Consider the following 22963-nt stretch of genomic DNA (forward strand, 5'->3'; position numbering starts at 1 on the left):
AATCTAGTGAATACTTTTATGGCATCACGAAAGCTCGATCTATCAAAGCTCTCGCAATTTTCCTGTAAAGCAAAACGTACTTCTGGAATGAAAAGAAGCAACATTTTTACCCACAAGTAAAGTATAATTTGGTGGCCCATGGATCTTCACAAGTGGCCATGGGTAAGGGTAGCCTATCTGCATTGCGATTTCTTGAAGCACCAGTTTTAGCTATGCTGGCACAATGATCATCTTTCGCAGGCAAGCTATAGGCTATAAACCTAGATGGATATATTTGTGGTCGTAGTTCGTTTCTTCAACCACAGACATATACAACCACGCAACCACAAGGCATTTAACATAATCGATTAAAATTGAACAAAACTATAAGCTACAAACGTTTTCGGCCATACACACGTTAGCCCTTATCAAGTAACAAAAAATAACTGCTTATCGTATCTACAATGAAATAATACCAGATGTCAGTCATGTAGATGTCAGAGATGTAGTTCGTTTCTGGTGATGACATAAAAATTGTTTTTGAAAAGACTTTATCGACAATATTCTAGACAGGCTAATGCAAAAAATATCATTTCTCTTGAAATGTTAGAAATTTTGTTGTTAAATTTCCAAAAGAATTGTAAACCACGAAAAGATTAATAACTGCACACAGAGCTATTAAACCAATCTAAGAACACTTACTATTTCCGTTGAGCCAAAGTTTCAGCTTTAACATGATTTAACATTAAGTTGCTGAATCCATTTATGATTAATCAAGACAAGTATTTAATTAGCAAAGTATCTTCTTTGAAGAGTGGCATGCTTGGGGAGGATGGACAGATTGCACTGCCTCTTGTGGAGGAGGAAAGATGAGTCGAATCCGGTTTTGCATCAACGGCAATAATGGAGATCCGGACTGTATTGGAGATACGACTCAAACTCAAAACTGCAACGTACAAGACTGTGAAGGTCCAGTAATCTCAAACAGTGTTTAAACCCTCTTACTTTAATTAACTTTTTCTAATTAACATTTAATCAAAAGCCTTATTAGTTAAACATTCAGTAAACCTTCCATAAAGTAAAGAATTTCAACACACAGTGACTAACGTTTAATTAATTTTTTGGGGGTATTTTTTCTAACAGAGCTTTATAACAAACTTTAATATGATTATAGTGATTGCACTTATGCCTACAGTATGTTTAAAGAATTGGCCTTTTAGAATCAATGCTTTGAAAATAGTATAGACTTCGATCCACGACAACAGGCTCATCAACGTAGGCCTACTACAGCACCCAAGAAACAGAAATACAATTTTTCTTTTGCTTAATTGTGGGAATTTTTATTCTCGGACAGAGAAAGTCTGTTTGGAAGCTTAATCGTAGTAGTTTTGCATATTTGCGCAGTTTTTACCATTGGCGCAGGCCTGGTCACCGAGTAAAGTTTTCAAATGTTGATGGAGTTTTGTTGTCTCGTAAAAAATATTCCTTCTACTCTGTTCCGCTGAATGAAGAGCGTAGCTCAAACACACAATTCGAAAGTAAAACTATTGCTTCTTAACATGGCCGTTTTGTCGGTCACCAACCGCTATCTGGGGGCGCATTTGAATATGTGGGCTAACAAAGCCACGTTCACGGCAGCAAGTCCAATAAAACAATCTTAAACTTTAATCCTAATAAAAATAAACATTCAGCCAAATTGCCTTTTTTGACTTAATGCTTGGAAACCACCACTCTTGAAAGCAACCACTGCACTCTTCTGAATGGTAAAAATAAAATCACAATCATTCTGTTTCTGAACAATCTGCGTATGTTTGACCCAAGACTTCACCATAGGCGAGATCGTTTTAGCCTCTTGGTCTACTTGGACGGAATCCGATTGTTCTGTTACATGTGGCGAAGGTAGGATCCGAAAAGTTAGAACATGTTTGAATGGAAATATTGGAGATCTTGGCTGTGAAATTGCTGAAGATGTCAGTCATGTGGTAAGTTTTTGTTTTGTTGTTTTATGTGCTTCAAGGATCTTGGTAGAACTGAATAAGTTACAGTGAACATAGCAATGGAATTGCAAGCCTTATGTCTGCTGTAAGAATGGTGGTCATTGAGTTGTGCAGTGTTACCCATGCAAAAACTATTAATGTTTGAGCAACTTTCAACAAAAAAGCAAGCATAGGCTACTTATATGCCTCGTGTGTGTAAAGATAGTATAATGACTGCAGAGACATTGTTACAACTTTTGTGATACGTCATGGTGAGTTTAGGCTAAACTATTTCTGTTTAACTCACTCGCTTAACATACCGATTGCCGACATCACCAATGAATTGTTTTTGATAGCCTTGCAACATGGTGTGTGAGCCAACGTGGGGTTCATACGGGAGGTGGTCTGAATGCTCCGTCTCTTGTGGTGGTGGTATTAGGAGAGCAACAAGAAGTTGCAATACTTTTGGTGTGCCAGGAGCCAGATGCATTGGAAACGACTTTAGAACAGAAGATTGTCAAACACAAGAATGTCCAAGTAAAACTTAGTAGGGCTACATAAGTTGAATAAGTAAATTCTGAAAAAACCTACGTTTGAAAAGTAACTGTTTCATCATTTCGAAAATGTAAAAATAAAGCACAAACTAGAACATAGACTGTACATTCAGCTGTAGAATACAATCAAAACATAGCTTATAGTTTAAAATGTTTGATTTGGTTGCTGTAACAGGGTGGAGTGATTACAGTGAGTGGGACACTTGTTCTGCTACTTGTGGTACTGGAATCCAAAGCAGAAGTCGAAGTTGTTTATATGGAAGCATTGGAGACATAGGATGCCATGTTGGAGGGCCAGAAGAAGCAAGAGTAAGCATACATTAACTCTTGGTCACCACGATTGGTAAAGTAAAGTTTCCGCCTGTCGTTGAAGTGTTGTCTTTAAATTACTCCATTCACTGGGTGTCGCTGAATGGGGAGCTATCTTTGAAATATGTTGCTCAAGCGCACACCCCGAGAGTGGAACCGGCGAGGCTTTATTGTGAAATATCTTTCGTTTATAAAGTCAGGCGCTTAACCAGCTGAGCCACCGGGAGGGATGGCAACCCCATAAACATTGGTCGTGAAAAACACGTAAAATTCTGAGGAAACTCGTGTAATACACGTATATTTCTCGTGTTTTTACGAGCCAATGTTTATGGGGAAAGTCTCCATCATCAGTCAAAGCTCCACGACAACAGCAAAAAATGAAGTGTTGTGAAATTATGAAAAGGAAATTATTTTAGAAATGAGCGTTTAACCGCAGAACTGCTCAGTGACACATTGTGAGAAATGGGATGACTTTGCACCGTATGGGCCTTGTACAAAAACTTGTGGAGGTGGAGTGCAGTTTGCGGTGAGGCAATGCATCGGAGGCAATCCTGGTGATCCTGGTTGCCAAGGAAACGCTACAAGGAGACAGAGATGCATGGAAACGGATTGCCCGGGTGAGTAACGTAGCTTCACAAGGTCGAATGCTAACAAAGCTGTATTTTGTTTATACATCAAAATGATGAAAAAGAATGCTGTTTTATGATGGAATGGGCTGAAGCTTGGGTGCTTGGACCTTTCTCTAATCTAACCTAAATTGCAGTGCAATCCCTGAACAAATTGTAGACAACTTTTGTTACGATTGTTGATTTATTGTTTATCGGTTATAGCCTGCAATTATAGCCTGATGCATTAATTCTGAACTAAATACTATAATACTACAAGAGGTTTCTCAGCTATTGAATGTTAAGCATATGCCTGGAAACAACAGGAAAGAAGCTGGTATGAAAAGTTACATGGTTTTATTCATTTCCTCAGTTTTTCTCTTACATTCGTCTTTACAGTTCGATATTTATATTTTACTTTCTTTGTTTAGAAATATCCCGCTTTTTTTAGACCTCAAGCTTTTTCAGATCATGTTCGTTTTGTTTCAGTTTGGACAAATTGGGGAAGTTGTTCCAGAACTTGTGGACATGGGAAGCAAGAGAGATACAGAGGAGAAGAAAAAGCTGAACGTGTAAGTAAACGTTGCTTGTTTGAAAGCAGGTCAAAAAGAAAAATTAAAAGTAAAACTGTGGCACATCTTTATCTATGGGCTAACATAACACTACCTTGCCTTCATACATTTGTCCGCTTCGTTGGCTCAGTGGTTAAACGCTCAACTCGAGATCAAGCGGCGCTGCTTCGACTCTCGTGGTGTGTGCTTAAGCAACGCATTTCAAAGACAGCCCTTCATTCAGCGGCACCTAGTGGATGGAATAGCTCGTATTCAACAATCATGAAACATCACTCTGCCAATCTCAGTAATTGGCCCTGCGCTAGTAGTTTAAAGCCTCTATGCAAAACTTCCAAAAATAACACATCAATAGCTATGTCAGCAGTTCGAGAAAAGATTCAAAACCAACCAAACTACAGTATCTCTAAAAAACAAAAATTGTTGAATGCAGGCGGTGGCAATTCTGGAAATATCCACAAAGTTACCATAGATATCTTTCGGAACAAGAGCAAGTGGTAATAAAATTGAAAACAATGTTTGAAAAAAAAGTTTCAAACAGTCAACTTTACAGTTTACAGCTCATGCTTGCGAGTTGCGACAACAGTTCAAAGCAATTAAAAGATTCACAAGCTGGCTATAGGCAAAAGCGCAAGAAATAAACTGGCCTACGCAGTCATACAATTACTGTTTCTACAATTATACAACAAAAATAATAACGATGAGAGCACCTTTGCTTTGTTTTTAATGATCAGCCGAACAGAGTCCACAGCATAGCAAAAGAATACGAGAGAAACAACAAAATTAATACAAATAGGGGTTCTAGTTGTGCACTGAAAATTCATTTAAAGTTATGTAAAAGGTGGACACGAAGATTAGGTTTTTTACATGGCGATCTATACTACTGGCCATCCCAACGTGGCAACAGCCAAATAATGTGGGGGCCTATACGAAATTTCAATTTACCGACTGAGATAAGTGTTACAACATGAAATCAGCAATTTTCATTGCTCAAGTAATGTTTTTTAGCCTAAAATTGTAAATACAGTGCCAAAACGTAATTAAGATGTAATATTATTAAATAAGTGGCAAGAAAGCAGGACAATAGCCACATGTTAAGAATACCATGAGAATCAAGATATCAACAGAATCAAGGTACATGAAATCAAGAGTGACCCAACTTTCAAAACACTCAGTATGTTAAAAAATTCGTTTTCTAATCCAGAAGTATTTGTTTTTAGTAATAATTCATGCAAAAACGCCTTTTTTACGCGTAATACCTGTTAGTTGCCAAAACTTAATAGGCCCCCACATTGTTTGGCTGTTGCCACGTTGGGAAGGCCAGTAGTATAGATCGCCATGTTTTTTTACCTTTCCACCTCTTCGACTTCAATGTCAATCACAGAAATAAATTTGGGCAAAATGAAAAAGTAGCCTACATAAAATTCCGATTTAGCTGCCATGGAAGTTGCATTGTGACTCAATAACAAGACGATGTGACTTGTCTTGAAGGTTTTATGTTTTATTTCAGGCTTGCAATGACGTCACATGTGCTCCTGTATGGAGTGCGTACGAGGAATGGTCATCTTGCACCGTTACGTGCGGCGGGGGCATGCGTACACGGACCCGAACGTGTAATACTCATGGGGCAGCAGGAGTCAGTTGTAAAGGCAGTGCTACAAGAAAGCAAAGTTGTCAAAGAAATAAATGTCCAAGTAAAACATTATGATATAAGCTTCTAATTCTTATTTATTGCTATTTTAGATACAAATTTAAAACAAGTCTTCTGTGACAACCAAGGCATGTGGATATTGTGCAATAGTATGCAAACAAAGTATTTCTTTTTTTCAATTGCAAAGGCCACAATCTCTTCAGTTTTCATAATGTAGCCTTTGAATATTGTTTTAATATTTTACTTTACATTGACCTAAAACATATGGATGTTTGGATGTTTGGCCTTTTGGATGTTTAACGTTTAGTAATAGTATCGACTCCTGAAAAGTAGGCTTTGTCAGCAGTTCATTTCTTCACTAATCTTCAGGCTATAAAAATTTCAAAATTAGGCTACTCTGTAGCTTTGCATTTCTTCCATTTTTTTTTCTGATTTCTCAATAAACTTCTTGATACTTTTTCTTGCCAGGATGGACTTCCTACACTGGATGGAGCAGGTGCACGAGGAGATGCGGTGGTGGAACACAAACGTCACGGCGTAGATGCCGCTATGGCAATGTAGGAGATGTGGGATGTCAAGGACTTGCTTTGAGAACCAGAGTACGTTTAACTTTTTATAATGTAAGATCGTACCCTTTGAGGAAAAACGATTCATTTTTTTACATTGGTAACGTTATTGTATGCCTATGTACATTGTACAATGTACGTTATGCTGAATTTAGGCTACTTTAAGGTTTAATGAATTGATTATGGATTACTAGTAGGCTACAGTCGCAAACATTTACCCTGTTAAACAACTTTCATCCAGATACTCAAAATGATGCCATTTGACCAGTTTGTACCGATCTTTGTCAGCCAAGGACAGTGTTCTCCAACTGCTTTGGTTTTCACCATCTTTCTGATGAAATAAAGCTTACACAGCATCCTCAGAAAAATTTACAGAAAACTTGAAGAACATTTAAAAATGGAGAATTATTAACAAAAGATAAACAATGCACCGGATGTGCGTGAAGTCAAATTGATAGAAAAAAAATCCAACAAGAAGAGAAAAACATATTATAGGCTAACGTTGAAGTTTGACCACCTGTGGTTAGATTGGCAATAATAAATCATATTTCACAATGACAAAGTGATAAAATTAAAGTTGAACAGGTTTATTCTAAAGAGATTTCTTTGTGCCTATGTGGAGGATTAGCAATGTGCAGGGCCGTAACTTCGTCAGTTGGGGCCCCGGTGTAAACATCCAATATAGGTCCCCAGTTTTTTATATGCCTTTTTCCAGTGAAAAATCATGCAACGCTTCTATTATTTTCAGTTTCTCCGTTGCTCATACATGACACACGCCTCCGCATGAGAAAAGCGGTGCTTGCATGACCTCAAATTTGCTGCAATAAATGTCTCCAATCCTTTCAACCTATTGTAGCCTATGGGTTTTAAAGTGTGTTAGATCTCCCTGGAGAAGCATTTTTATGATGTTGATTGTAAACACGGTCCATGCTTGGTGAATAACATAACCATTATTTTTGTAACTTTAGATCTGATTGTGTTACCTTATGCAAATATAAGTGGCCGAAAACGAACGATTTTTTGGAGACAATGATTAAAAAAAGGATTTGAGGTACAGTAGTTTGGGAATGGGAGCTGTGGTAGTATTTGCGGTCTTGACCTTTGGGTTTGAGATAATGGCGGAAAGATCACTATTTTTGCTTGCATCTCATCTATCATTTGTATTAGCATCGGAATTTTTTTTACCAGTTGGCTATCATTTTCGAAACTGTAAACGTTAACAAGTAGGGGAGTAGACTCCATCTCTCTATAATGCTGATGTTCTGTTTGTCTTCTTTATTATCAAGACCCATTAAAGCTTCACAGCCATTACTAGGCTACAACTTTCTTGAACAAAAAATGCGAAAATAATTTTTGTCCTGTGATGGAGATGTTATGTGATATTATAATATTGTTATCGACTTATCGTCGCTGTGACCTGCTTGGACGTTTCACGAACTTAATTGCTGGAAGTTTCTGGTTGCCTCAGCTTTTTTTTTCTTCTTTTCAGGTAGTCTCTTTTGTGCTTCGCGTTAAGCTCTTTTCATACTAAATTGTAGCCTAGTCAACTAAGAGATTTATAATATTGCTACTGCACCCAAAACCTAACAAGTTCAATAAAAGTTAGACAGCAGTTAATAAAATTGTAACCAACAAAGGATTTCACTTTCATTGAGTGGTCCTAGCTACGCAGCTGTCAAATACGCATTGAAAGCGTGGATGTTACAAGAATTTAAACTATCATCAACTGACACACCTCCAGTTGCTTTGGGTATGTGGAGCCATGGTCGTGTGAGCACCATCTCGGGCCCCCCGAAATCTACTAGGATCCCCCTATGTTTAGTGATTGCTCTTAAAAATAGGGCCAGGAAGCGTATAGGGAAAAATACTGTTTCAAAAAGCAATATATTCAATTTTTATTGTTATACTTATAGGCCTACATAATATAAACATTTAATCATATAGGTTATAGGCTATCAGCTAGTTAGTTAGTTTAGCTAGTTGAATAGCTAGTTGTAGCCTACTGTATATAAATGTTATATAATGATATGTTTATATACATTTGTAGCACTGAAGATGAAGACAGTATAGTTTTCAAAACGTTTGTTTGCTGAACATGAGTTTAGTATCTACATTTTGAGTCCTTGCTGAAAAATTTTCAAAACGTTTTGTTTTGCTAAACATGAGTTTAGTATGTAGACTTTTGGTTCTTTATTTTCTGATTAGGTTAACTAGGCGTTCCAACCATTTTGCTCCAAAGAAGAATGTCATAGTGAAGATGAAGCAAATGCTTTATGATTCTGTTTGACTTTTTTCCAAAATTGGTTCACGTAGCGTTGCAAAGATTTGTGGGCTACTAAGCCACAACGCATTTATGGTAGTGCGTTAAAACGGACAAATATAATTCCTATTTTGACTTGTTGCAGGAATGTAACACACGCGCCTGTCGCCATTGGACTCGATTCCAATTTTTCGGTCGTTGTTCTGTGACATGCGGAGGCGGCGTCCAAGTTTCTGACAGGAGATGTGTGAACGGAAATATTGGCGACCCTGGCTGTCGTGGACCAAGTAGAAGAACACGAAAATGCAACACAAGTATATCACTTTATCTTCGTTTACAGGCCTACGTTAAAGCGTTGATTCTTTAGGAGATTAATGATTGTTAGCTGATTTTTTATGAGGTTATTGATGTGATGCAAGTGGAATAACATTCTGTATTAATTTAAAGTTTCCATCCAAGATGCAAAATATAACCCTAACCTTGCTTTGTTTTTACCCAAATCGAACTTTGAAAGCAAAAACTCTTGAACTCAAACATAAAATCAAATTTAAAGAAATAAAATGAAGGAATTTTAGCCTATATTTGTGTTATGCTTTTAATGTAATCAACTCTCTCAAACGCGAGTTAAAAACAGTAAAAAGAAAATTTGACTATCGCGAGGCTTTGTTGCCTAATTGAAGAACTAATGAAATTATATGATTCTGAGTATTGCTTTTTTTTGCGTCAGGAGTTTGTCCTACATGGAGTGAATTTGGACCATATAGTTCTTGCAATGCATCCTGCGGACTTTCGTTTCAAACAGCAATACGGAGATGTTTGCACGGTCAAATTGGCCAAAACGGATGCAAAGGAAGCGAGAACAACGTTAGACTTTGTACAAGACCCTCGTGTGATTATTGGGAAGAATTTGGAAACTTTTCAGAGTGTGATGTTTCATGCGGTGGTGGGGTTCAAATAAGAAGTCGGTGAGTATGAAATATTGGATGCTTTGACTTGGATGAGACAATAACCCACGCTTCGTTTTCATATGAACCTTTTTCGCTACGCCAAGGGTCGAGGGGCTCTGCCTTTTAGCACCCTTGAGCAGTGGAGGCAACTTGGTCTTAGACCGCGCACACCATTTGACGCATGTCAATTTACGCAGTTGCAGATGGTGTGGTCTGCAATCTGTTCCTTCTTGCCACACTCATAGATCACGGATGAAGCCATCTCCCGTTTATGCATTTTGGAGCGGTAAAGTCCGATGCCAGTGCGTGAACGGTTGAGCCGCACCCAGGCCTTTCTTGGCAAAAGCATTCCGGCTGGCTGGGGGCCGGTGTCGGAGATGAAACGTTGGTGTCTTGAGGAATTCTTCTACTCCGAGCTCCATTGGTGGTCCGCGCATGTAGCCGCACTGATGGATTGATCTTCAACAGTTTTCATTAAGAGTTGTGCAACCTGTACAAATGGGTGTCTCGATTTTAATCGCCGGGATTGCTCGCTTACAGACTCATAGAGAATTAAGTGGTCCAAGTGGTTTGGGTTCATAGGGCATCCAGAGAGCGACAGGATGGCTTCTTCGCAACGAAGCTTAGCGGATGGATGCCAGCAAAGACTGGAAGATTGTCCGATTGTGTAGGTCGCAGACATCCATTCACGACACGCAAGGCGTCATTTATGAAGTGTAAATTTGATGGCAGTGGGCATTGCGACTCCAAACAGGTGCACAGTATTCTGCTAGAGCATGGACTAGTGCAATGGTGGCGATACGCAGAGTGTCAACTTCGGTTCCCCAGCCAGAGCCGGCCAGTTGCCAGGGGCGTTGACAGGGGGGTCTAGGTGGTACTTTTGGAACCGGGCCCGGATTTAAAAGATTCCCCGCGACTTCCAACATTATCAATACTTAATATAATCAGATCTAAAGGAATTGCCATCAGAGGTTAAAACAGCCACTTCCGCCGTCAGATGGTAAAGTACCGGGATCCCTTCCAGGTATAATGATTTTCCTAACCACGAATTTTTTTTCAAAAACACGAAATATTTTTCTTCACCCACTCTTTAATTCTGAATATATATGTTTTTGGCGGTAATCACTTCTAGCTACTTGTGTCTACTTTACAAAGAATTAATTTCAGCCGAAAACTCCAACATCTTTAACCTTTGTCAGACTGCATATTTTTACACCGCTAACAGGCGGCATGGGTACAATTGTACCCACGTACATTTTCCATTGAAATTTCCAAGTTAGTTATATTTTTTGTACGGTATGCCGTATTTATTGGTCAGAGCGTTTAAATACTGTGCTCTAGGGAAGTATAGCACGTGTTGCTGCACCAGTTCTCTCTCCATTCCCCTTTTATTTTTATCATCCTTTCTGCCCCTGCGATCAGCTATCGTCATCCCAGTCGTTCCACTTCGTTTCCTCTCCCTTCGTCTCTTGCCTTAGATAAGACAAGGCACGTGCAGTATTAGAGTTTTTGATTATATTTGAGTAGGACTAGTAGGAATTGGTAAGTTTTCTGCCGGAATTGGTTAGGTGTAAACTGTAGATTGAAAATTGGTTGTACTGTAGGCTATAAGTTTTGGAAGGTTGGTGAAGAAATCATGAGTGATGGTGATGCTGAATCTAGCATTTACGATAATCGAAGAACACGACGATTGAGGTCAGTATCATTTTGTGTCCAGCTTATAGCCTACTTTTGTAGTACCGGTATTTCACAAAGAAACATTATACACATTTATTTACTTTTTTGCTGCTTTTCAGATATACGGCCGATGAAATGAGGCGTATGATTGAAGAATCTGATTCTGAATATGAGGAAGGCGCATATGTTGCATCTGACGATGAAAACTACATACCAGAAGCAGATGATGGCATTGAAGAAGCGTCCGACATTGAAGAAGAAATGGTGGTAGAACAGGAAGAAGAATACGACTCAGACGAGAGTGTTGAAGATGTCCCTGCCATGTCTCAACATGTTGATAGCATTTGGATTGCTAAAGATGAAACCGAATGGCATAGAGACCCGCTGCCAACTGCCCAAACAAGATCTCGTAACATCCTACGACAAAGAGGTGGGCCTGCAGCAACCAGCAATCTATTTACAGAAAAAGAGCTGTTCAAATCCATCATGAGTCCAGAGATGTGTGACATCATACTAAGAGAAACAAATCGAAAGGCTAGAAGAGTTTATGAAGCTTTCAACAACAATCTCGCAGAAAGATTTCGTAATGCTTCTGAACGGCCACCACTAAGAACATTCGAGCCCTTTACTGAAGTTGAGCTCAGTGCATTTATTGGCATCCTTATTGCTGCTGGTGTACACAGGAATAACGAAGAGAATCTGGAAGATATGTGGAAAGTAGATGCTTTGCCTCTTATACGTGCAGCTATGTCTCGTGACCGCTTCAAGTTGATGCTCAGATTTATCAGATTTGACAACGATAATACACGTGCAGAGCGTGTGCAAACAGATAAAGCTGCACCAATACGAGATCTGTGGCTAATGCTGAATAAAAATTTGGAGAGAGCCTATACAAGCCACATGAATGTATCACGATAGATGAACAATTGTTTCCATTTCGAGGACATACCAAATTCACACAGTATATACCATCTAAACCAGCTAAATATGGTATCAAGGTTTTCTGGGCTTGTGATGCATCAAACGCCTACCCGCTGCATGGTCAGCTTTATACTGGAAAACCAATAGATGGTCCCCGACAAACAAATGTTGGTGAGCGAACAGTTTTGGACCTGGTCTGTTTGTATAAAGGCTCTGGAAGAAATGTCACCACCGATAATTTCTTCACAGGTATGCAGCTAGCTAAAGTATTGAACACCTGGGACATGACTTTAGTTGGAACAGTCAGAAAAAACAAGAGGTTTTTGCCAAGCAACATGCAGCCTGGCAAGGAAAGAGCACTTCACTCGACCAATTTCGCCTACCATCGAGATGCAACAGTCTGTTCATATGTGCCAAAGAAAAACAGATCAGTTGTGCTTCTATCATCCATGCACATGACCGGAGAAGTCGAAGCAACACAATCAAGCAAACCAGAGATCATCACGTAGGCCTACTATAATAAAACCAAAGGGGGGGTGGACACAATGGACAAAATGCTGGGTGAATACACAGTAAAACGACGGACACTGCGTTGGCCTTTGGCGTTTTTCTATAACATGATCGACGTCACTGGCTTAGCGTCGTTTATCATCTACAGGGAACACAAGCCAGTGTTTAGGAAAAAGGACCAACGGAGAAAGTTCCTGAAAGATCTTGCGAAACAGCTATGTATGCCTTCAGTGGAAGCTCGCACTACCAACCGCATGATGATGAGAAACCGCTTCCTTCGAGCTGCAGTGGAAATGGTTCTAGGACGGCCCATTGCGACACCGCCAGAAGGGGCAGAAGCTAACCCCAAAGAACCCTATGGAAATCGAGGAGCTACACCGATTGTTGGCAGTTGCTATGTCTGCAGAGATCAGAAACAAAAACGACGTAAAACCAGGAAAGGCTGCGTGGCTTGCGTTCAGCCTGTGTGCGACGAACACTCCATAACAAAAACAAAGTGTATTACTTGTGACACTGACTAAACCCATCTCGACTAAGTTTTCTTTCATATTTCTGTGTCAAATAAATCATTTCTGTACTCTGTTTCATTCAACATTCAAAAAATTGTCTTTGTGTTATGTATACTGGCATTATTTAGATACACAATGTGCAAGGGTACAATTGTACCCATACCGCCTGTTAAGGGTGTAAAAACAACTCGACCCTAAATCTCGGTAACGTGTAAAGATTTTTTGCCGACATTTAGTCTGCATAATCTAACACAGAAATGTAGAGATGTCAGGAAGTTTCAGGTCTCTCGGGTTTCTAGAAAAAAGACTGTCGTATTTTAAAATTGGAATGGGTACAATTGTACCCATGCAGCCGGACGAAGGTTAAACATACCGATGAAGGTCGTGATTGAGAGCAAGAATTTCACTTTTAATTGTGCAGTTGGGGAAATTCGTGGATACAACAAATCTTTGAGAATATAAAAATATATACCGTATAACTGCAGACAGTGCACACCGTTTCGATTTTTCGGTCTTCTCAGTGCAGTAGGTACACTGGAATGGCCATGGAGATATATACCTCCATGCGACATTTTCCTATCTGTGGTACGTAAGCACCAAAAATAGTACTACTGCCAACCTTGCCAAAGTGCTCAAACTGCAAGCAGTGAGCTTTGCGCAATGCATAGCAAGGTGCCTCCAGAAAAGTGCTCAATCGGCGTAAGCCAAGTATTTGAATAAGGTACTTCTGATGATCCTTATTTAGGTGAAACAGGCTGTTAAGGGTTCAGATAGTAATAACTATATTTGATTTTATATATAAATGATATTCTCTATAATTTTCTACTTTGAACGGCATGTGTCATCCTCATTTAAACAGCACATAAATAAAAGTTTGTACACAACCTTTATATTCATAACATTCTCGATGAAGGGGGCCCAAAAATAAATTGGTACCGGGCCCGAGAAATCCTGTCAACGGCCCTGCCAGTTGCCTTAGCAAAGCTGTGCGCGTTGAGATGTTGTAGTAATTCCAAATGTTGACGGTAAATAAGCGACCTGTCCAGGACTATCCCCCGATATTTAGCATTTGGGCAGAATGACATGGTTTTGCCATCGGTGTCAATTTTGAGCTCACGCTTCGCTTCCCGGTTGTTTAAGTGGAAAGCTGTCGTCACTGTTTTGATTTCGCTGAGCTTTATTCAATTCAATTCAATTCAATTTATTTTTCTTTGTCAGAATACAAAAGAAATGATATTGTGAAAAAGAAATACAGTAACAAAACCAACAAAAGGAAAAGGTGGCAAAACCATAATGGTTTAAGACGTGCATAAAAGGATCTAATATTGCGGTATATGCATCGATAAATATAGTTAAGCACGGCCACCAAACCTGATACATTAAAACAAGTAGATGAATAAGTTAAGAATCAGTCGCCTCCTCGTTCCTAAAACAACTAGAGCGTCAATTCTTAAAGCAATGAGAACACGACTGAACCCAACAACATCACAAAAACAAACTAATACACACACACATATTGTAATTACATAAGGGACTATCAAAACAAGGATTATTTACAGGTTTTATACAGAAATAAAGTGTTCGCAGCAAAGAAATTAAGTAGCTTATAGAATGCAGAACAAATACACAATATGGCAGCTCATTATTAAGATAAAATAGTTAAAAAAGCTTTGTTTTTTAAATTAATTTCCAGCACATGTAAGAGCATAAGAAGTATGATGATATAGCAGCGTGTTTTTCGTATTGCCAATAAGAGTTGAATCATCTTTTATAGCGTCAGTGAAGGATGGAGTGTTTTGGTATCGCTAATGAGAGGTGGAGATTCTTTGGTAGTGCCGATGAAGGATGTAGTGTCTGAGCTGTTTCAAGCATCTTTTCCAAACCAATCTAAACAATAATCTTACGAAAAGTCAAGCGATCCTCTGAACAAACATAATAGCTTATAATAATCAGGGGGTAGTTAGATGCAAGCTTGTAGTAACTTAGTGATATATTCTTATCTGGCAATATAAAATTATGCAATACAGTATAGTAGCTTATTCATGGAAGAGTAAAGATAGTAATCATCATCCTTAACTATTCGGGTGTAATATATGATAAGATATAGCCTACGTATATTAAGATATGTTAATGTATAATATAGTAATATATGTAGGATAGTAGTAGCTCAGTAGCTCCAATCTCTTTCTCTGGAGGCATGTCAAAAGTGTCGACATATCCTAGTTTGGGGTCCCTTCTAGTGTTTCCCAATGGTTCGACAGTTGTAGAATGGCCAAATCATCGGTACAGGCGTACTTTGCGGATATCATGTTTGGGAGGTCGTGAGTGTAGATGTTAAACAGATTGGGAGCCAAGACAAATTTCTGGGAGACGCCATTTCTCAGGCGTCGCAACCTGCTTGGTTTACCACTTCCGGTGGTGAGGTTAAAGCTTTTGTTGTGAACAAACTTCGTGACTATGCGGACCATTTGCTTGTCCGGGAACAGGCGGAGCAGTTTGCAGGTGAGGTCTCGATGCCATGCGGTGTCGTAGGTGGGTGTGAGGTCGAAAAACACAGCACCGACCTTCTTCTTTGCCTCAAAGCAGTCTTCAATATCTTGAGTAATATAGAGTAACCTATAAGAGTAAGTTGCTCTACAGTCTAAAGTACCTCTTCCACGTCGAAAGCTAGCTTTCTTTCTGGGCAGGAGTGGTTCTACAATTGGTTCGACTTTATTGTAGATGAGACGTTCGAAGATGAAGGGGATGCAGAGAAGAGATACAGGGCAATAGCTTTTCGGATCTTTTGGAGGTTTGTGAGGCTTAGGGATTGTGAGTACTTTGGCTCGTTTCCAGATTTTTGCGATTTTGAGTTAGCATAAGCAAGCAAACAGGAATTTACGCAGCCAAGACTTTATAGAGGTGCCAGCATGGAGTACAAATTTGGAGCAGATTTTGTCAGGGCCAGTGGCCTTATGGGTTTTAATTGATTGGAGGGCAGTAGAGAACTCATCCGGTGTGAAATCACCGGAGATGCTTTCATCGTCTGGTGTTGGAACTTTCCAGAGATCAGACGTTTTCCTCTTTACAAGTTTGGAGAACTTTCGTTGCCTGTTCCATAGGTCCTGTTTTTTGCTACTAGTGATGCGATGTTATTGGCAGTAACAGGACGTTGGCGGGAAGAGCGTGTTGAGCGGTCTGTAAGGTTGTTGACAGTACTCCATGCTATCCGGCTAGAGTGTGTAAAGTCGATAGTGTCGACAGTGTTTTTCCATCGCTCGAACTTTTGTGATTCCAGCCGGTCGAGCAGTGTTATTGCGGTTGAGTTAGAAGAAGCACGTTTTAAGCTACGTTTTACACACCATACCATTCCGTACTGAAAAATCAAACTTTTATAAGGCAATAATAAAGATATATGAACCATCCACAGAACAGATGTATGCCTTTTGTAATCTAAGCTTTTTATACCGTATTTAAAGTAATAGGCCTATATAGGCCTAGTTCAAACGTTAAATAAGGTTGGATTTCAGCCGGAACGGTCCGGAACGCCGCTCCTGACGCTCGATCAAAAAGTTGACTTGTCCGGAACGGCGTTCCGGAAGCTCAGATATTTTATGCTCTTGTTATGCTTTGCTCTGTTCAGAGTAGCGTTAAGATGGTGTTTGTAATTTGTATCATTCATTTGATCCGCTATTGTGCAACCTTGAGGCAGCTTGACTGTCCTAGCGCCACACTCTGACGTTTACACTCCGATATTTTATTGAACCACCGTATTACGTCACAATTAATTTTTCCACTTTTATTACTGACTGTTTCCAGCTGCTTAGCACCGTAGTCCTTGCCCTATTCAGAGTAGCCTTGTCTGAGCAGTCGTGGTACCAACTGAAAAAAGTAACAATAAGAACAGTCTTATTCCGAGACCTATTGGTCAAGATCCTCACAGAAGTAGCCTACACCGTGGAAGTTCAGGGCCGTCAAAGTCTTGAACCTTAGAACAGTTTTTGAGCTATGTCCATTATTGTCCAGTGTCGAAAGTTTTACGACTTGGCTTCGGCTTCTTATAAAACTTTCAATGCTGAACAGCTAAGTGTTGTTAGCTGAGGTTTACTAGTACGTCAACAAACTTCCTTGCAGTAGGCTATTGACCGTGTCTTGTGTCCTAAAGGGCAGTGATGGGCATTATCGGCGATAATTTATCGGCGATAATTATCGGCGATAAATTTTTATCGCTTATCGTTATCGCTTAATTATTTTTTCAGTTATCGTTTATCGTTATCGCCAAAGGCAATATTTGATTATCGCCGATAATCAATCGCCGATAAATTTTATTTCGGATCAACACACAAGTGGAAAGACCATGAAAAATAATATTTTTACTAGCCACCTAGTTCATGAAACTAAAATTAAAACCAATTCTTCTTCAGTGCCTGAAGTGTGTGTGCACAGGTCGTTGTCATGGGAGGGGCACGCCCCCTGCAGCGACGGCCCTGACAACACAAGGGCAGGACACTGTCTTTCGCAGGACACTTAGCCTAAAGCAGGGGTGGGGAACCTGCGGCCCGCGGGCCGAATGCGGCCCGCGTAACTGTTCTATGTGGCCCGCATCAAAATTTCGTAAAAATTTTTTTTTTTCTTTTGCAAAAGTGAAATCATTTGAAGTTAAATTACCTGTGGAAAGTACAACTTGAAAACAGTAACACCGCACATTTTCCTACCTTGCAAGAGCAAAAGCTTTCTACAACAGCCAAATACAGGCTACCCATTGCCTATGTATGTGTCAATCTTATGGAGACATTTAATGCAAGATTTTTGGACATAAAGAGTAAAGAAATGGAGTTAGATATTTTTGCCTCTCCTTTCAATGTGGTTGCAACTGATGTTCCTAGTAACTTCCAACATGAAATAGTAGAGCTCACAGAGTGAGGGTAGCCTACGTTGAAAGCGATGTACCAAAACATTCCACTGCTCAACTTTTATCATCGCTACATAAATGCTGATGATTTTCCAGTCATGCGGAAACATGCTTTGAAATATGTGTCTCTGTTTGGAAGCACCTACCGTTGCGAGCAGTTTTTTTCCAAATTGAATCTAACAAAAAGTCGGCTTCGCTCCAGACTGACTGATAAAAACGTGGAGATGTAGTTAAGAGTTGCAACATCTTCCGTGTCAGCAGACATCACACAGACATGACACGACTCACCAAAAATAAAAACTTTCAGCCATCCCACTAGCTGTGAAAGTGAAATAAATCATTGTCTACTTCGCTGCATTTTTTATCTGTAAATAAAATTTCGAAATTTTAGTGGCCCGCCTGTGTTATTTCTTATTTTATGTGGCCCGCAATACTAAAAAGGTTCCCCACCCCTGGCCTAAAGGCATGCCTGAAGGTGGACATGAAGATTAGCTTCCTTGCCTTCCCGTCCACTTAATCTAAATCTTCAACCACCGGGCGTAAGCCTGGATACGACGACGATTTACCTATGCGACATAGCCAACGCTCAATCAAATATTCTTTTTCCCACTAATAATACAGTGCCTATATTGTAATTCTTATCTCAACAACTCAGCGTTCTGCCATTGCTTTAATGATGGTGTTCACAAAGAAAACAGAAAAATTTATCTGAAATTATCAGTAAATTACGATGATTATGTTATTGTTCTTGAACAAACACGACTAATTTGACAAGCTTGATGGATTTCACAGTATGCACATTTTTACTACCAATACGGTAACGCTTAAGATTACTGATAAATTTTCAAGCATTTTGCGTTTTTTGGAATTTTTTCAATTATTGCTGACTTTGCTGTAAACAGCCCGTAGAAAGCAAAATAAAAGTTTGAAATTTTTTATGGTATTTTCATTTGATTTAATTATTTTGCCTACAGCACGTAAGCGGCAGTGTAACTCAATTGATAAAAGCATCCAACTGGTATCTGAAGGTATAATTATAAGCACGGCGGTTACTTCAGTGGTTTGATTCTGGATCACGAGGTTGAAGATTCGATACCTACTGCCGCTGTTGCGATTCTATTCATGCATAACTTACAAAAAGTTTTGTCCCTTTACAGTATATTATGTTCGATTTTTCGCCATGTTGATGAAAACAGTTCGTGCTGCATGGGATGGGGCAGCGCTAATCAAGAAAAAAAAAATTATCGTTATCGGACATTATCGGCGATAATTTATCGTTTATCGTTATCGCTTAACTTTTTTTTGATTTATCGTTTATCGTTATCGCTTTAGGCATTTTTCGCTTATCGATTATCGTAATCGCTTAACTGAAAAATGAGTTATCGCGCCCAACACTGCTAAAGGGTCAACGTTTCATCACTGATCCAAATTAATTTTTATGTGTATAATTTCGTAGCGAATTAAAAACTTTCTTTGACTCATCAAATATTTTACTTAATAAACTATTTTTACGGTAGAAGTAGTGAGTTTAGATTACAAATAAACAAAATTACAAGTTTCTTTAGCTCTGCCAGAAAGCTAAAACTTGTAGAAGATAACCAACAAGCCATTTCCACTCCTGCCGTTTCGATCCCTTCTGACTTATCATCTTTGTCCTCAACTTTGTTGCACAAATGTCTACATATGTAGATGCTTCAATTTCTCCTGAGCTACCGGCTCTGTCCTCAACTAATGAATGGCCTGATTATTGGACTACATCTCAGAAAACAAATTATCAAAACCAATATGAATGGCTCAATGCCAAAGGCGGAAAACTTGGTTGTGTAATATGTGGACAAGTTGGCAATTTAGGCGAATAAGTGGACAAGTTGGCAATTTAGACGAACAAGTGGACAAGTTGGCAACTACTTGGCCAGTGGACACAGTAATGATACACGGAAAAAACGAGATCATTGAAGTTGAAAGAGATTGCGCTTAGATGAACGCGAAGCTGTAAGGGGATTTTGTGAATATGTAGCCTAACTATGAAAAAAAGATCCCAGAGTCTTCAAAATTTGATAGTGTCACTAAAATCCATTCCAATTTCATCGAGCGAGTGTGAGCGCGGATTTTCACAAATGAACCTCATACTGACATCTGACCATGCTTCTCTACACACTGTAGGCTAACTGTTTCAAGTTTACTCTTTATACGAATGGTCGGTCCTTCACTGAGAAAGTTTTCACCAGGGAAGTTTTTTGGATCCTGGTTGCGCCAGGGACGTAACTCGGCAATTGAGACCCGAAGACGCCAAAGGTCTTATGGTTTTGAATATGATGAATGTCTTGAAACATTGTGGAACTTGTAATTTTTAGTGTTACTGTTTCACTAAAATACGAATATTTGCATTGAGCAACGTTATATCTTCTATAGACTATGATGCCGGTACTTACTTTAACAACGTTTTAAACAGGTACCGTACATCAAGTGTATTGTTTCAAAGTTTTATAAGGGCATATTTCTAAATCTCTTCTACGGCACCTAGCGAATTTGGAAAGTAAAAAACTAACGTTCCGGAAGCTAATCTTTTGGAAATCCACCACTGAATGTAACAAAGTGTAATATTAGCTTAATTAGGCTACAGTAGGCCTACATTGAGCATACATGCTCATTATCAATATTCCAAAATTAGTCTACTAAAGCCTATCCTGGAAACAAAGACAACACACAAGCGCGGTTTCATGAGTTTCATTATTTTTATATCAATTTCTTCAGAACATGCAAAGGAGGTGTTGCTGGGACTGGTAATTGCATTGGAAACTCCACCGAAACACGCTCATGCAACAATCAAACGTGTATTGTTCCACTTTGCTGTGACACAAAAAACGTCATGAAAGATGCTACTTGCTGGGACTTTGTTCGTCAACAATACTGCACGCTTTTTGCTGAATACATGAATCAAAATTGTAGACGTTCCTGCTGCCAATTTCACAACCGTAAAAATGCTTTTCATCATTTTCTAAACTATGTTCTTTTCAACCAGAAAATGTTTCAGGTTTTTAAACGTTTGTAATCGAACTAACCTAATAGAGCGGATTTTCAAAATTTGTAGGCATATAGCCTACAATCAATTCATTACATTTTTTTATTCTTTTTGTATCCAGCTCCAATAGGCTACTTAGGCTTATGTAGCCTAGTGTAGTTTTTGTTTTGTCTTTCCAGATAATAGGAACCCATTAAAACTCAATCCGACAGGTTGATTTTTAACTAAAATTTGTTTTTAGGCATTCATTGTGTAGACAAGTTCTCTTCGTGCCGACATTTTCCAAATTCCTGCGGAAGTTCACGATTTGATGAAAGCTGCCCTCTGACTTGCAATGCTTGCCCAGAAGACACGACTTGTGATTAAACAGTAGCGTGATTAACGTCCAACATTTCCATTAGAACAAATTGACGCAACTTGCATGTCTTTGTTGCATCTTTTTTTTTTATTTCTTGTTGTTGAACAACAAATCTACAAAATAAGCTCTTTTTGGTTGTGACTTAATTTTTCCCAATCACTTCAATGTTTAATAAAAAACCCAATGACGCATTGTATAGGCTAGGTAGCCTACTGTAGGCCTACTGTAGATGAATTTAAATGCAGTAGCAGCATCAGAGCGACAGCAAAATGTAGATCTCTGTAGCACAGGGATATCTAAAGAAGGGGATGCGAAGGCTTTTATTACGTCTGACAATAGAAGGGCTTTTGTTTATCGTAAATAATGTGTGTTTATAGTAAAATGACAATTGGCACCGATAGGCTAGTAGTTTAATAAATCTTGTTATGATAACTTGCTTTGCGCTATTAGCATCAGGCCTGGATAATCACAGCATGCTCAATTGCTCATGGTTACTTGTTAATTCAACTACCCATATACTTGCTTTACATCTAGCCTAGGCCTACCGCAAAGGCTTTGTTAAAAAAACAGCTTACTGGTAACTTTTCAACTGTCTTTGTAAACAAGTATTCTTTAAATATGCTCTACGTAACATTTGCTAACTGTCTTCTGTAGCTCATTGTACCAGCTGCACTACAAAACTTTCTATGATTTTAAAAAGAAACACATGTTTAAAGCACTAGGCTACAAACTACCGCCCTGGTAGTGTCATGAGAATAAGGCAAACGCTTCGAGCCTTTATATCCCCTTCTCTAGATAGGCTATCCCTGCTGTAGCAGCAGTGTTTCCTTGCAAACAATAGCCTAATATTGTTAGCCTTGAAACTTGGACTGTCACAAGTCAGCAAAATGAGTTTGACAAGCGATCATCAAGCTAGTCCGATGTGATATCGAGCAGGTACGGTAAATCTTATTTGCTGTCTTGGCAGTAGCTGAAATGAACTTGCTGAATTGAAGCATTTGCTGAGTTGTCCGATAGGTCTACCGAGTAGTCTGACGACCAGTCAGGGTTGGGCTGTTCAATACGAGTCATGTTCCCAGGCTCCTGAAAGTATCCCGAGTTCAAGAGTAGCCTAGGTTACTCACGGACCTCTTGTCAGCACTTAGGCTACCTGCACGGCAACTCCAGCCATTTGACTTCTATTCCACAGATCTTGGGCCACATAACCTACAATAGGCCTATTCTTCGTACAAACACGAATATTAGTCATTTGTATGCCGTTTGAGTTTAAATATTTTCTTCAGAAAGCTTTGTGCGACTTTTCAAAAGACGAAGATATTAGTTTGAGCAAAAAGTTTTACGAAAAGTCAAAGTTCCTTCAAACTAATTGCACAAATAAAAAAAAAAATGACTCGAGGGTTTTTAACAGAAAAAATCTTTCGTGTTCGTCTTTGTAGGTTTTATTCGTGTATTTGCAGCGTAATAGTTTGCTTACAAATAAAAAACGTCATTTAGCCTACTAACAAGAAATTATGACAATAGATTTGAAACAATGATTAGGCCTAAGCTAATATTAGTAGGCCTAATGAATAACTTACTCAAGAGCAATACCGTAGGTTTTATAATTTTACTAAAACGTAGCCTATTGTATTGTAGCCTATTGTAGGCTTGTGTTCAGCC

The 22963-nt window shown here is 39.1% G+C and overlaps 2 protein-coding genes across 2 annotated transcripts in view; both read left to right on the forward strand.

The window, feature by feature from the left end:
• Positions 1 to 21434, forward strand: part of LOC145772556 (A disintegrin and metalloproteinase with thrombospondin motifs 20-like) — a 35263-nt gene extending 13829 nt beyond the window's left edge. The window contains exons 13-24 of the mRNA XM_082584419.1: positions 793 to 948; positions 1813 to 1961; positions 2312 to 2492; positions 2685 to 2818; positions 3255 to 3435; positions 3913 to 3995; positions 5503 to 5686; positions 6112 to 6242; positions 8615 to 8783; positions 9197 to 9434; positions 20679 to 20899; positions 21188 to 21434. Of these exons, the coding sequence (XP_082440545.1) occupies positions 793 to 948; positions 1813 to 1961; positions 2312 to 2492; positions 2685 to 2818; positions 3255 to 3435; positions 3913 to 3995; positions 5503 to 5686; positions 6112 to 6242; positions 8615 to 8783; positions 9197 to 9434; positions 20679 to 20899; positions 21188 to 21312 (1952 nt within the window). The 3' untranslated portion in view covers positions 21313 to 21434. The remainder of the gene's footprint in view (positions 1 to 792; positions 949 to 1812; positions 1962 to 2311; positions 2493 to 2684; positions 2819 to 3254; positions 3436 to 3912; positions 3996 to 5502; positions 5687 to 6111; positions 6243 to 8614; positions 8784 to 9196; positions 9435 to 20678; positions 20900 to 21187) is intronic.
• Positions 11796 to 13385, forward strand: LOC145772750 (uncharacterized). The gene is made up of 2 exons (XM_082584627.1): positions 11796 to 12519; positions 12673 to 13385. The coding sequence occupies exons 1-2, from the start codon at positions 12266 to 12268 to the stop codon at positions 13043 to 13045; spliced, it is 627 nt and encodes a 208-aa protein (XP_082440753.1). The 5' UTR covers positions 11796 to 12265; the 3' UTR covers positions 13046 to 13385.
• Positions 21435 to 22963: the final 1529 nt, after the last annotated feature.

The sequence above is a fragment of the Aplidium turbinatum genome, chromosome 6 (assembly GCF_918807975.1).
Source record: "Aplidium turbinatum chromosome 6, kaAplTurb1.1, whole genome shotgun sequence".
NCBI classification, from domain to species: Eukaryota; Metazoa; Chordata; class Ascidiacea; order Aplousobranchia; family Polyclinidae; genus Aplidium; species Aplidium turbinatum.